The 15796-nt window shown below is 45.0% G+C and overlaps 1 protein-coding gene across 1 annotated transcript; it reads left to right on the top strand.

Moving 5' to 3' along the window:
- Positions 1-13081: 13081 nt before the first annotated feature.
- LOC111580532 (olfactory receptor 6N1-like) lies at positions 13082-13854 on the top strand. The gene is given in 3 exon segments (XM_023288315.2): positions 13082-13630; positions 13632-13669; positions 13671-13854. Coding segments are annotated over 3 exon segments (771 nt in total).
- The last annotated feature ends 1942 nt before the right edge of the window (positions 13855-15796 follow it).

Here is a 15796-nt window from a genome sequence, read left to right as displayed (position 1 = left end):
TTAATGCCAATAGAATGTTCTAGTCGCTGTAATAAAAGTTTGTGGTCGATTGTATCGAATGCTGCACTAAGGTCCAACAGAATAAGTATAGAGACCAGTCCATTATCTGACGCTATGAGAAGGTCATTAGTAACTTTCACCAGAGCTGTTTCTGTGCTATGATGCACTCTGAAGCCTGACTGAAACTCTTCAAACAGGCTATTCCTTTGTAAATGTTCATATAATTGATTTGCAACTGTTCTTTCCAGAATTTTAGAGAGAAATGGGAGGTTGGAAATTGGTCTATAGTTGGCTAAAACATCTGGATCTAGAGTGGGCTTTTTAAGTAAAGGTTTGATTACAGCAACCTTAAAAGCCTGTGGTACATAACCTGTTACTAGAGAGAGATTAATCAGATCTAACATTGAGGAATTAATTAAAGGTAAAGCCTCCTTGAACAGTCTAGTTGGGATAGGATCTAAAAGACATGTTGATGGTTTGGATGTAGAAACTATTGAAATGAGTTCAGAGAGATGTATGGGGGTGAAAAATTCTAAATATCCATCTGGTCTTACAGCCAATTCTAAAGTATCTGTAATCGATGATACATCTGTGACATTTGCAGGAAGGGCCAGATTAATTTTTTCTCTAATCGTAATAATTTTATTTGTTAAGAAGCTCATGAAGTTGTTACTGCTCAAAGCTAAAGGAATACAAGTTTCAACAGAGCTCTGACTCTTTGTCAGCCTGGCTACAGTGCTGAAGAGAAACCTGGGGTTGTTCTTGTTTTCCTCTATTAAAGATGAATAATATGTTGTCCTGGCATTACGAAGAGCTTTTTTATAAATTACTAGACTTTTTTTCCAAGCTACATAAACTTCCTCTAAATTAGTGGAGTACCACTTCCTTTCCAGCTTTCGGGACGCCTGCTTTAAAGTCCGCAGCTGGGAATTATACCAAGGAGCAGGTCCTCTCTGAGATAGAACTTTCTTTTTTACAGGTGCAACACTATCAAGTGTTGTACGCAGTGAGGCTGCAGCATTATTAACAATATAATCCACTTCTGTGGGGGTAAAATTATAATATTTCCTTTCCATTATATCAGTAAGTGGTGCTGGACTAAATAGAGAGGGTATTATTTCCTTAAATTTAGTCACCGAATTGTGAGACAGACATCTACTGTAATGATATTTATTCTTAACTCCTATACAATCTATTGTTGTAAATTGAAATGTTATCATAAAATGGTCAGAAAGAAGAGGGTTCCGGGGAAATACTGTTAACTGTTTGATTTCTATGCCATAAGTCAGAACGAGGTCAAGGGTATGATTAAAACTATGAGTTGGTTTATTTACATGTTGAGAAAACCCAACTGAGTCTAATATTGAATTAAAAGCAGTCGTAAGGCTGTCACTGTCCACGTCAACATGAATGTTGAAGTCACCCACAATAATGACTTTATCTGAGCTGAGCACTAAATCAGATAAAAAGTCTGAGAATTGAGATAAAAACTCAGAGTAAGGAGCAGGAGGACGATATACAACAACAAATAAAACTGGTTTCTGAGCTTTTAAATCTGGATGAGAGAGACTGAGAGTAAGATTTTCAAATGAACTGTAACTAGGTTTAGGTCTCTGGTTCATTTTTAAGCTAGAGAGGTAAATTGCTGCCACTCCTCCTCCTCGGCCCGTGATTCGAGGAACATGACAGTTAGTATGACTAGTAGGAGTTGATTCATTTAGACTAACATATTCTTCCTGCTGCAACCAGGTTTCAGTCAAACAGAACAAATCAATCTGGTTATCAGTTATCAAATCATTTACTAACAGAGATTTAGACGAGAGAGATCTAATATTTAACAGACCACATTTAATTGTCCTGTTTCTTCGCTCAGTTGAAATAGTGGTATTAATTTTAATTAGATTTTTATGGTTACTATGTCTTTTGTTTATTTTTGATTTGCTTAATTTATTGAATTTTGGTGGTCGGGGGACAGACACAGTCTCAATAAAGCTAAGTGATTTACTGGAGGGTGACAGCTGAGAGGAAACTGCAGAGAGGTGTGGAAGACTACAACTCTGCATCCTGGTCTGAACTCTGGGTTGTCATGCTTTAGGAGTTCTAATAAAATCAGCCATATTTCTAGAAATGAGAGCTGCACCAGCCAAAGTGGGATGGATGCCGTCTCTCCTAATCAGACCAGAATCAACGTAGACTTTCCAATGCCTGCCTGTACTGTGGGAAAATGGGCCACTTCCTACCTTCCTGTCCTACCCGGCCAGGAAAAGACATGGCTCACCCGTAATGGGGGTAATACGGGTGAGCCACACTACCATGCAGCCCCCTAGTCGTTTTCTGCTCCCTGCCTCCCTCGGTTGGCACCACCAGTCCGTGGAAGTGACCGCCCTGGTGGATTCTGGTGCCGAGGAGAGCTTCATTGACTTGGCCCTAGTCCGACAGTTACAGCTCCACACAGAACGTATTCCTTCTCCTCTGGAGGATAAGGCGCTGAATGGTTTGCACCTCGCCAGGGTGACCCACCGCACGGTTCCCCTCGCGTTGGTTTTGGCTGGTAACCACCAGGAGTCCCTGTCGTTTTTTGTCATCCAGAGCCCCAACACTCCCCTGGTTCTCGGACTCCCCTGGCTCAAGGCTCATAACCCCCACCTCGATTGGTCCCAGGGAAAAGTGTTGGCCTGGGGGCCCTGTTGCCATACAAACTGTCTCCGGTCTGCCCTGACTCCTGCCTCATCAGTTTCCTGCTGCCCTCTGGAAAGTCCTGATCTATCTAAGGTTCCTAAGGAGTACCATGATCTGGCCCAGGTGTTCAGTAAGGACAAGGCACTATCCTTACCCCCGCATCGTCCATATGATTGCGCCATTGAACTGTTGCCTGGTGCAACCTTACCCGGCAGCCGGCTCTATAACCTGTCCAAACCCGAGACCTTGGCCATGGAAACATATATTCGAGACTCCTTGGCAGCTGGAATCATAAGACCCTCCTCTTCCCCTGTTGGAGCAGGGGTTTTTTTTGTAGACAAGAAAGACCACACTCTCCGACCCTGCATTGACTTCCGTGGATTGAACAACATTACGGTAAAGAACAAGTATCCTTTACCGTTGATCTCTTCTGTCTTTAATATACTACATGGGGCTACTATATTCACTAAATTAGATCTGAGAAATGCTTACCATCTAATTCGCATACGGGACGGAGATGAGTGGAAGACTGCCTTCAATACTCCCCAAGGGCACTTTGAATATCTCGTAATGCCTTTTGGGCTCACAAATGCTCCTGCCGTGTTTCAGTGCCTCATAAATGACGTGCTCCATGACATGCTTAACCGTTTTGTTTTTGTCTACCAAGATGACATCCTCATTTATTCCAAGAACCTCACTGATCATGTCCAGCACGTCCGCCAGGTCCTGGAACGCCTAGGGAGGAACCGTCTCTTCGTGAAAGCAACCAAATGTGAGTTCCATGTCCCCACAGTATCGTTCTTAGGTTACATCATTTCCCAGGGTGAGGTCAGGATGGATCCCCAGAAGCTGCGCGCAGTACAGGAGTGGCCCCAACCTGAGACTCGTAAACAACTGCAGCGGTTCCTGGGATTTGCAAATTTTTACCGACGTTACATTCGGGACTATAGCAGGGTGGCAGCCCCCTTAACCACCTTGACCTCCACCTCCCGGCCCTTCCAGTGGACTCCTGCTGCTGCTAGTGCCTTTCTAGATCTAAAGCAACGTTTCACCACAGCCCCAGTTCTAGTACAACCGGACCCAAAGCTGCAATTCATCGTGGAGGTCGACGCATCAGACACCGGTGTGGGAGCCATCCTCTCCCAGCGAGCCATCTCTGATCACAAACTTCATCCCTCTGCTTTTTTTTCCCGGAAGTTGTCCCCCGCTGAGAGGAATTATGACATTGGCAACCGCGAGTTGCTGGCCGTCAAGATAGCCCTGGAGGAGTGGCGGCACTGGCTAGAGGGTTCGGAGCAGCCGTTTGTTGTTTGGACAGACCATAAAAATCTAGAATATATTCGAACCGCTAAACGCCTGAACTCTCGCCAAGCTAGATGGACCCTATTTTTTGGAAGATTTAATTTCACCCTTTCTTACCGGCCTGGCTCCCGCAACCTTAAACCTGATGCCCTCTCCCGACTGCACTCGCAAGAAGAACCTGCCGGAGAACCGGAGACAATTCTGCCCACCAACTGTGTCATCTCCTCCCTCACCCGGGAGATTGAGTCTCTCGTGCGACAAGCCCAGACCCGGCATCCAGAGCTGAATCCCAGTCCCCCTAACACCTTGTTTGTTCCCGAGAGTGTTCGGTCACAAGTTCTCCAATGGGCCCACTCCACACGGCTGACCTGTCACCCCGGAGTCTCTCGAACGCTACGAGTGATCCGTTAACGCTTCTGGTGGTCCTCCATGGAGAGGGATGCACGTGAGTTCATTGCTGCCTGCCCTGTTTGTGCCCGGAACAAGTCTTCCAATCGACCCAGTCCTGGTTTCTTGCAGCCCTTACCCATACCCAGGCGTCCCTGGTCGCACATAGCTCTGGACTTCGTCACCGGCCTGCCCCCCTCTAATGGTCATACCACCATCCTCTCAATCGTGGATCGCTTTTCCAAGGCTGCCCATTTCATTGCCCTTCCCAAGTTACCTTCGGCCAAGGAGACGGCGGACATCATGGTGGCACATGTGTTCCGTCTTCACGGCATTCCTACGGACATCTTGTCTGATCGAGGCCCCCAGTTCACTTCGCAAGTTTGGAAGGCTTTCTGCAAAGGTCTGGGGGCAACTGTCAGTTTGACCTCAGGATTTCACCCCCAATCCAATGGCCAGGTTGAACGCCTAAACCAGGAGCTGGGGAATTTCCTCCGATGTGCAGCTGCAGATAATCCGTCTTCGTGGAGCTCACAGTTACCCTGGGTGGAATATGCTCACAATTCATTGGTTAACTCTTCCTCTGGTCTCTCTCCGTTTCAGTGTTGCTTAGGTTACCAGCCGCCCTTGTTCCCCGCCCAAGAAGAAGAAGTTGCAGTGCCTTCAGTCCAGGCCTTTCTGCGGAGATGTGAGCAGACCTGGAAAAAGGCCCGGAGGGCCCTCACCCACTCGTCCCGTCGGATCCAGGCTCTGGCCAATCGCCGTCGCTCTCCAGCCCCTGAATATACGCCTGGACAGAGAGTCTGGCTTCGGGCAAAGGACCTTCCCCTTCGGCTGGAATCCCGAAAACTGGCTCCTCGCTTCATTGGGCCATTTGTGATTGATAGAATCGTCAACCCCAGTGCCGTGCGCCTCAAGTTGCCCTCCACCATGCGCATCCATCCCACATTCCACATCTCCCAAGTCAAGCCTGTTCTGGAGAGTAACCTGGCCCCCCCGTCCGTCCCCCTCCACCTCCCAGGATGATTGATGAGGCCCCTGCCTACTCTGTACGCCGCCTGCTGGACGTGTGCCGCCGTGGTCTTCAGTACCTGGTGGATTGGGAGGGGTACGGTCCAGAGGAGAGGAGTTGGGTTCCGAGACGCCTGATCCTGGATCCTTCCTTGATCGCGGACTTCACTAGGCGTCACCCTGACAGACTCCATCGTGTGCCAGGTGGCACCTGCTGGGGGGGGGGTTACTGTCAGGGCCTCCACCTCCACGGACTAAGTGGCAGGCTTTCCTTTTTTTTTTCCTTTCCTGTGTGTTTGTGGGCGTGACTGTGGTGTGAGCATGTGTGTCTCCTTTACTTAATCAGGTCATCAGCTGGCAGGGGACACCTGTGACGGGATAATGGCTCACCTGTTCCACATTCCTCCTCCAGCCATAAAAGAAGGGTTCCACACACTATTCGATGCTGGACCGTAGCACGATGTCGCGTCGCCTGGCCTTCCTTCCTCGCCGTTCCTGTTCCTACCTGGTCTGTCGCGCCCCAGCCGAGAGACCCACTCCATACCGCTCGCCTTGGACATCTCCTGGACACCGTACGTCAGCCACCGGAACCTCGGGATCCATCTCCCCCAGGACCGCCGCGGATACAGCGCTCCTCCTGCCTCCGAGCTCCAGTCGCTCTCCTAGACCGCTCCCAGTTAAGCCTTTGGTATTCCCAGCTTAGTTCTTTTTTCAGCCGAACTTTCCAGAAATTAGTTTTGCTTATTCCACGCTAACTGCGTCGCTTTCTGTTAGTTATCCTTACTGTGCTCGGCATTTTTGCTTAGTCGATTGTTTTCCGTTTGCACCCTGGTTTCAACTGCGTTCCCGTTTTTTTTTGTCTACTACGTTTGAGTGTAAATACTGTCCTGTTTCCGGCAGTCCCGCTCCTAGCTCACTTGTTCTAGGGAGAGTTTAGTTATTAGTTTTTTTGTTATTAGCCTCCCTCCCTCCCTCTCCCTCTCCACTACACTCTTCCAGGCTGGCGGATTCAGATGGCCCAAGCAGGGGATGAGATACCTCGGCGTTCTTTTCCCCCCTGTGTTGGATAATATCATTAAAGTGAACTTTGATCCTCTCATAGAGAAGTTAGGTATTGATGTAAAGCACTGGTCATCACTATATTTGTCATTATGGGGTAAAGTTAATGTCATTAAAATGAACTGTATCTCCAGGATCAACTATCTGCTTCAGTCTCTCCCATTAGAAATCCCATTCAGCTACTTTAAAAGACTAGATAACATGTTTAAATAATTTATCTGAAATGGAAAAAGACCACGTATGAACATGAGAAAATTGCAGAGACCGGTCAGCGCTGGTGGTTTAGGGCTCCCAAATATGTTATATTACTACTATGTATTTAGTCTGAGACATTTGGCCCACTGGGCATTGCCCCCGCAGAGGGCCCCTCCATGGTTTGGTATAGAGCAATCTGTAGCAACTCCTCTCCCAATGCTTCACCGTTTGTCCACCAAACTGTTAAAGGCTCACCCAGTCATATCTCATCTTCAAAGTATATGGAAGAAGGTCTCAAGCCTGATGGGGTTTGATCCTTATTTAAATAGAGCCTCCTGCATCTGGATGAATCCTAAGCTGAATATTAATAAAAAAGCATTTTTCTGGAAGGAATGGGCAGACAAAGGAATTTTGGTATTGGAAAATCTATATAATGGTAACTCACTCTATTCGTTTGATGACCTAAAGCATAAATATGACTTACCTAAAACCCAGTTCTGGAGGTATCTTCAATTACATCATTTACTGCAACAGACTTTTGGGCTACACTCCCCAAGGTCAGCAGATGAGCTAAATAGAGTTCTTAAGATAATGGGAAAAGGCCATGAAACAGCCAAATACTATAAGATTTTGATGGAATATGGAAGAGATGGAGGTATCTCCTCACTTAGAACGGCTTGGGAAAGAGATTTGGGGGTCTCTTTTAATGAGGAAAACTGGCCTAAGATATGTGGCAACTCCCAAATGATGTCAAGAGATCTGAGGGTGAGGCTCATTCAATTTAAAATACTACATCGATTTTATTGGCCACTGAGTAGACTTTTCAGACTAGGTCTAAAGGATACACCTGCCTGCTGGAAGTGTGGTAGGGATGAAGGTACACTGATACATGTGTTATGGTCATGCCCCAAGATCAGTCAGTATTGGAAGAAGATTCATATTAACATCACTAATGTTATCAAAAGACAATTTGTGCTCTGTGCAAAACTTTATGTTTTGGGGGACTGTACAGTGTTGTTTGGTTTTCCGCAACCACTGAAACATTGGACACAAACTGCTATCATGATCGGTCAACAGATCATCCTCAGAAGCTGGAAGAAACCCGGAGAACCCTCTTTTCAGGACTGGACAATGGAATTGGGCAGAGCTGCTGCTTATGAAAGAATGTCATACAGGATACTGGACAGAACAGAAAAATATTATCTGAAGTGGGAAATGTACCTCGATAGCATCCAGATGTCACAGTAAAGATCGGGCTAATGGGCAATGATGTCAATGAGCTGGTGCCAGATGTATTTTGTTTTGTTCTCTTTATGTTGTTACTCAGCCAGCTTACTCACTATGTGTACTGCCTTCATAATAGGCTGAGATGCAAATCACCTCTGAGAGTGATGGACCCTTCTTGGTTGTGGGTGGGTAGGAGGGGGGGGGTTGAGTGTTGATGGTTTGTATGTTGATAGACGTGTATGTGGATTCTAAAATTTAAAAATAATAAAAACTACAAATCATAAAAAATGTGCCAATTGTGTTGAAAATTATCCAAAATTACTGAAAAAAATGTTAAAAATAGGCTCATGAATTTGACCAAAATGACTTGAAACTGGTCCGTAACCAAGTAAACAGAATATCTAAAATGAGTTAGGATCTGTTAAAATGTTCCAAGAAAGAGTCAAACGCTAAAAAAGAAATGTTCTGACTGGATATCTGTGTGTTTTTGTGGTTGTTTTGTGTCTTTTTATGGTTGTTTTGTGTCTTTTTGTGTCTTTTCATGTTTGTTTTATGTCTTTTTATGGTTAAATCTGTGGATGTTCTCAGTCATCTAGGTCATGATAAGTCTCAAGCAAGCATAAGTTATGGCAACTGGACTAACCTCGTGTGAGTCGAAAACGTTTCACCTCTCATCCAAGAGGCTTCTTCAGTTCTGAAAGCCTGGTGGGGAGTACCAGATATTTATCCACCAGGAGGGTGGTGGCAAAAACAAGTGGACAAAGACCCGAAACCAACAGACTCGTTAGGTGTTAATGTGAGTCGTTAGCCTTTGATGGGCGGTCGTTACCCCTCCCAGCCCTCTAGGAGGGTGGTTGGGGGTCACCTGACTGCAAGTGGGACAGATGGCTGCACCTCCTTGGGAGGGCTCTAAGAACGGCGTTGTAAGTGGGAGACAAGTGGTGTCTGAGGCCCCCTCCTCTGTTCAAAGATGGCCGTTCTAGTTTGACATGAATGGCTTCTTTTACCCCTCTCTCAAACCATCTGTCCTCTCTGGCTAGAATGCGCACCTTGTGGTCATCAAAGGAGTGCCCCTTCTCCTTGAGGTGGAGGTGGACTGCTGAGTCCTGGCCTGTGGTCGTGGCCCTCCTGTGTTGTGCCATGCGCTTGTGTAATGGCTGCTTAGTCTCTCCAATGTACAGGTCAGAGCATTCCTCATTGCACTGCACTGCGTACACCACATTGCTCTGTTTCTCCCTTGGAATTTTGTCCTTGGGATGGACCAGCTTTTGCCTCAGAGTGTTGCAGGGCTTGAAGTGTACTGGGATCTGGTGGGTGTTAAAGATCCTCCTGAGTTTCTCAGAAATTCCTGCCACATAGGGGATGACAATGTTGTTTCTCTTTATGTGGTCCTCGTCTTTCTTATCCTCCCTGCGCTTTTTTGCTGTTTTGATAAAAGCCCAGTTTGGATAGCCACAAGTTTGAAGAGCAGAGTGAATATGTTTGTGTTCCCTTCTTTTTCCATCCGCTTCTGATGGGATGTTCTGTGCTCTGTGCTTTAAGGTACGGATCACCCCCAACTTGTGTTCTAGTGGGTGGTGTGAATCAAACAGGAGGTACTGGTCTGTGTGAGTGGGTTTTCTGTAGACCCCAATGTTGAGTTCCCCATTGGTTTCAATGCGTACCACGCAATCTAGAAACGCCAGACAGTTGTCTTGGACATCCTCTCTTGTGAACTTGATGTTTTTTATCCACCGAGTTGAGGTGTTCTGTGAAAGGTTCGACCTCACCCTTCCTGATGGTGACCCATGTGTCATCCACATATCTGAACCAGTGCCTCGGGGAGTGGCCACTGAATGTCCTCAGTGCCACAATCTCCATTTCTTCCATGTACAGGTTAGCTACAATGGGGGATACAGGGGATCCCATGGCACAGCCGTGTTTTTGCCTGTAGAAACCGTTGTTGTACTGGAAATAAGTGGTGCTGAGGCAAAGGTTAAGGAGGTCACACACCTGTTCGGGGGAGAGGTTGGTCCTCTCAGACAGAGAGTTGTCAAGCAGCAGTTTTCTCTTTACTGTCTGTATTGCATCTCCAGTGGGAATGCAAGTAAAAAGCGAAGTCACGTCATATGAAACCATAGTTTCCTCAGGGTCTAAGCTGATTTTTCTGACCTTGTTTGTAAAGTCCATCGAGTTCCTTATGTGGTGGGGGGTGTCCCCCACCAATGGGAAAAGGATGGTAGCAAGATACTTAGCAATGTTGTATGTCACAGAGTTGATGCTGCTTACAATTGGTCTCAGAGGGGCGCCCTCTTTGTGAATTTTTGGCAACCCGTATATGCAAGGGATAGCATCGCCTGGATAGAGTTTGTAGTACAGGGCCCGGTCGATGATCTGACCTTTCTCCAGTTTTTGCAGGCAGTTAACCACTTTGAGTTTGTAGGTGTTGGTGGGGTCTCGTTTTAGGGTCTCATAAGTTGCTGAGTCACATAGGAGGCTGCTGACCTTTGAGTGATAGTCAGCTGTGTTAAGGATAACAGTACATCTCCCCTTATCTGCAGGTAGGATTGTGATGTTGGGATCCTTCTGCAGAGTTATCAGTGCCCGTTTCTCCTGTGCGGAGATGTTGGACGGGGGTAACTTGGCACTGGAGGACCACAAAAAGAGAAACAACATTGTCATCCCCTATGTGGCAGGAATTTCAGAGAAACTCAGGAGGATCTTTAACACCCACCAGATCCCAGTACACTTCAAGCCCTGCAACACTCTGAGGCAAAAGCTGGTCCATCCCAAGGACAAAATTCCAAGGGAGAAACAGAGCAATGTGGTGTACGCAGTGCAGTGCAATGAGGAATGCTCTGACCTGTACATTGGAGAGACTAAGCAGCCATTACACAAGCGCATGGCACAACACAGGAGGGCCACGACCACAGGCCAGGACTCAGCAGTCCACCTCCACCTCAAGGAGAAGGGGCACTCCTTTGATGACCACAAGGTGCGCATTCTAGCCAGAGAGGACAGATGGTTTGAGAGAGGGGTAAAAGAAGCCATTCATGTCAAACTAGAACGGCCATCTTTGAACAGGGGCCTCAGACACCACTTGTCTCCCACTTACAACGCCATTCTTAGAGCCCTCCCAAGGAGGTGCAGCCATCTGTCCCACTTGCAGTCAGGTGACCCCCAACCACCCTCCTAGAGGGCTGGGAGGGGTAACGACCGCCCATCAAAGGCTAACGACTCACATTAACACCTAACGAGTCTGTTGGTTTCGGGTCTTTGTCCACTTGTTTTTGCCACCACCCTCCTGGTGGATAAATATCTGGTACTCCCCACCAGGCTTTCAGAACTGAAGAAGCCTCTTGGATGAGAGGTGAAACGTTTTCGACTCACACGAGGTTAGTCCAGTTGCCATAACTTATGCTTGCTTGAGACTCTTTTTATGGTTGTTTTGTATCTTTTTGGGGTTGTTTTGTACCTTTTTGCAGTTTTGTGTCTTTTTGGGGTTGTTTTGTGTCTTTTGTGTATTTCTGTGGTTGTTTTGTGTCTTTTTGTGGTTGTTTTGTGTATTTTGTGTCTTTTTGGGGTTGTTTTGTCTCTCCTGACCAGGACTACCACAGTGAATGCATAGACCTGACAGTGAAGCATGGAGGTGTTTTGTGTCTCTTTGTGGTTGCTTTGTGTCTCGCCTGTCCAGGACATTTACTGCAGTGAATGCATGGTTCTGATAATGAAGTGCAGAGGCATTTTTAGAGGCATTTTTAATGACTTTATGATCAAACCAAACATTACAAAAAACTTACCAAAAATAGGTTTAAAAATTGTCCAAAGCTACTCAAAATTTGTTGAAAATTCCTCAAAACTGGTCCAAAACAAGCAAAGAAATGCTCAAAATGAGTCAAAATCTGTCCAAAACCAGCAAAAATCATCCAGCATGACTTGAAATCACATTTATGATCAGGTGAGATTAAAAAAATTAGTTGGGCTCAGATGGAGTCCAGATGTTTGGTGAGAACGTAACCAAGACTACCACAGTGGATGCATAGTCCTGACAGTGAAGCATGGAGGTGGCGGTATGATGATCTGGGGCTGCATATTGAAGACATTTCTAGAAGCAGCATGAAGTCTGAGGATGAACCAGAATACTGGCTTATAGATGAAGAGGAACGTTCCATACATACAATACATCATATAAAGAGCTTCTCCAGTAGAACCAAGTGGAACCAGAAGATCCAAGATGAGTGAAAAATGGTCCCAGTTACATCAGATAAACATTGTTCCAAAATGACTCATTTTTTGTGTAAAATTGTTCAAACCTGGTCCAGAATTTTAAATACATCCATAATCAGTTTTAAAAAAACATCTAAAATGACTTTGTGTAAAATAGTTCAGAATGTACCTGTGGTGTTTCTTTCACCCTCGTGTCGTCCTGCGAGTTAACATTGACCTGTTTTAAAGTTTGAAAATGTGGGGAAAAAAAGACTTTCACAGTGAAAACTTCCACATTTTCAACATTTTTGGGAAATTTTTGAACATTTTTTGGTGGAAAAAAATATTTAAAATGTTTCTGAACAACATTCACAAAAAAATCAATCCAGCGAAATTTGCTGGATTTTGGTAGATTTTTTTTCTGAATGTTCTTAAAGAAAATATTAGAAGTTTTACTGATAAATATGTAATCAGTTTAGATATTTTTTAGGATTTTTTGGGAAAATTTTTATTAATTTTTTGAAAATATTTACAATTTTTATTTTTTTATTTTTAAAATTTTTATTTCTTTCCAAATTTGGGGATTTTTTTTAAAAAAATAAAACTTTTAAGGAATTATTGTAATTTTCTTCCTGAAGATTTTGCAAACTTTTTATAAACTTGGGGAATTTTTTTTTTTTTTCTGAATTTTTGGATTTTTTTCAGACAAGGGAAAAATATTTTTTGGTGCCTGTAAATAAAGACAGCAGGAGGGTTAATACAGTATCTGCCTTCAGAGAAAGTACTGTCCTACTGGGAGTAGAAGTACTCTGATTACTGTCCTGCTGGGAGTAGAAGTACTCTGATTACTGTCCTGCTGGGAGTAGAAGTACTCTGATTACTGTCCTGCTGGGAGTTGTAGTACTCTGATTACTCTCCTGTATGTAAATGAAGGAGGCATCTGAAGCTTTAAGAGCAGCAGATCCTTCAGATCCTCGCTGACTCTACCTGGAGTCAGCCGTGGGTTCTTCTGCTGAACATGTTCTGACTGAATGTTATGGTTGTTCTAAAGGTCAGGATGAAGATAAACGTCTCACAGGTTGCTTGTTTCTCTCTCAGTGCCTACACCGACATGGGGCTGCTCAATTACTTGTGCTTCATGCTGCTGATGTGTTTCTACCTGCTGGTCATCTGCTCCAACCTGTTCCTCATGGTGGTGATCTGCATGAACAGGAGCCTCCAAGAGCCCATGTACATGTTCCTTCTCAGCCTGTTGGTCAGTGAGCTGTATGGTAGTACAGGCTTGCTTCCATTCCTCCTGGTCCAGATCCTCTCTGACCTCCACACTGTTGCTGCTCCTCTCTGCTTCCTGCAGATCTTCTGTATCTATATGTATACAGGTGTGGAGTTCTTTAACTTAACCGTCATGTCCTATGACCGCTACGTGGCCATCTGTGATCCTCTGCACTATAGAAGCAGGATGACGCCTCAGAAAGCTGCTGTACTTATTTCTGCGTCCTGGTTTTCCTGTTTTCTGCTCGGTGTGGCTCTGATCAGTCTGACTGCTCCTCTGCAGCTCTGTGGAAACACCATCAGCAAGGTCTACCTGCAGCTTCCACTCCATCGTCAGACCGTCCTGCTCTGATGACGCTCAGTAATGTCAGTGGAGTCCTGATCTCCTGCCTGTCGGTGCTCATCACCACCAGTCTGATGCTGTTCAGCTACCTGAGGATCCTGTAGGTGTGTTTACGAGGCTGTAAGGTGAGGCGACAGAAGGCCGTCAACACCTGCACGCCTCACCTGGCCTCGACAGGAAATAGACATCTGTAGACAGGAAGTAGACATCTGTAGACAGGAAGGAGACGTCTGTAGACAGGAAATAGACGTCTGTAGAGGTGATCTAACAGGAAGTTGAGATCTTCAGACAGGAAGTAGACATCTGTAGACAGAACGTAGACGTCTGTAGAGGTGACTGTGAGGTGACAGGAAGGAGACGTCTGCAGACAGGAAGTAGATGTCTGTAGAGGTGATCTAACAGGAACTTGAGATCTGTAGACAGGAAGTAGACATCTGTAGACAGAACGTAGACGTCTGTAGAGGTGATCTAACAGGAAGTAGACACCTGGAGACAGGAAATAGACGTCTGTAGACAGGAAATAGACATCTGTGGACAGGAAGTAGACATCTGTAGCCAGGAGAGAGACATCTGTAGACAGGAAGTAGACATCTGTCTGTAGACAGGAGGGAGACGTCTGTAGATAGGAAGGAGACGTCTGTCTGTAGACAGGAAATAGACGTCTGTAGAGGTGATCTAACAGGAAGTTGAGATCTGTAGACAGGAAGTAGACATCTGTTGACAGGAAGTAGACGTCTGTAGACAGGAAGTAGACGTCTGTAGAGGTGATCTAACAGGAAGTAGACGCCTGTAGACAGGAAGTAGACATCTGTAAACAGGAAGTAGACGTCTGTAGACAGGAAATAGACGTCTGTAGAGGTGATCTGACAGGCAGAAGATGTCTGTAGACAGGAAGTAGACCTCATTATTGCACAGCAGCAACATGTGTTTAATGAAAGTATTATCAGTGCTTCATCAGTGACTTCTCATGCATTTCAGATTCACTATTTCACAATCTGTCCACATCTATCAGTCATATAGTTCATGTGTTCAAAGCCCGTTGTCCTACCTGGTGTTGATTACTTTATAAACAACATGAATGAAACTGAACACGTCTAAAAACATGCCTAATACATACAGTTTAATACGTCTAATACATGCAACACGTCAAATACATGCAACGTGTCTAATACATGCAGTTTAACACATCTAACACATGCAGTTTAACACGTGTAATACATGCAGTTTAACACGCCTAACACATGCAGTTTAACACACCTCTCACATGCAGTTTAACACACCTTATACATGCAGTTTAACACGTCTAACACATACAGTTTAACATGTCTAACACATGCAGTTTAACACGCCTTATACATGCAGTTCAACACGTCTAACACATGCAGTTTAACACATCTAATACATGCAGTTTAACACGTCTAACACATACAGTTTAACACGTCTAATACATGCAGTTTAACATGTCCAACACATGCAGTTTAACACGTGTAATACATGCAGTTTAACACGTCTAACACATGCAGTTTAACATGTCTAATACATGCAGTTTAACATGTCTAACACATGCAGTTTAACATGTCTAACACATGCAGTTTAACACGCCTAATACTAATACATGCAGTTTAACACGTGTAATACATGCAGTTTAACACATCTAATACATGCAGTTTAATACGTCTACTACATGCAGTATGAACCAGTATTGAAACCTGAATCTTTGTCACAACAGCAATCCTGTGTTTTGGTTCTTTATTAGATTTATTAAAGGTGCTGGAAACGCGACTAAATCTGCTGGATCATAAATGAACAAACAGAAACCTGAATTATCAGTTTGATTTATAAAGTTGTGTTAATCTACTTTCCTTAGTTTCATGGTCTCTTATCTTCTCCAGAGTGATTCCAGTCGACTACAGCTGCTGACTCTGATCCAGTTTAAATAGAACCATTAGATCCACTCATTAGACTCAAACACTGCAGTGGGAAAGTCTGAGGAGCTCAGCAACGATATGATCCTGGTCAGGATGGTCAAGAGTCAACCAGGAACCATCAGAAAGCAGGTCTGAATGAATGAGAAGCTGCTGGAACACAGCTGTCAGTGTCCACAGGGTTCTAGAGGATCCATGAAGAAGGAAGTTC

Source organism: Amphiprion ocellaris, chromosome 7, assembly GCF_022539595.1.
Source record: "Amphiprion ocellaris isolate individual 3 ecotype Okinawa chromosome 7, ASM2253959v1, whole genome shotgun sequence".
Classification (NCBI taxonomy): domain Eukaryota; kingdom Metazoa; phylum Chordata; class Actinopteri; family Pomacentridae; genus Amphiprion; species Amphiprion ocellaris.
Note: the sequence above shows the minus strand (reverse complement) of the source record. Positions and strands in the feature narration are given on the sequence as shown.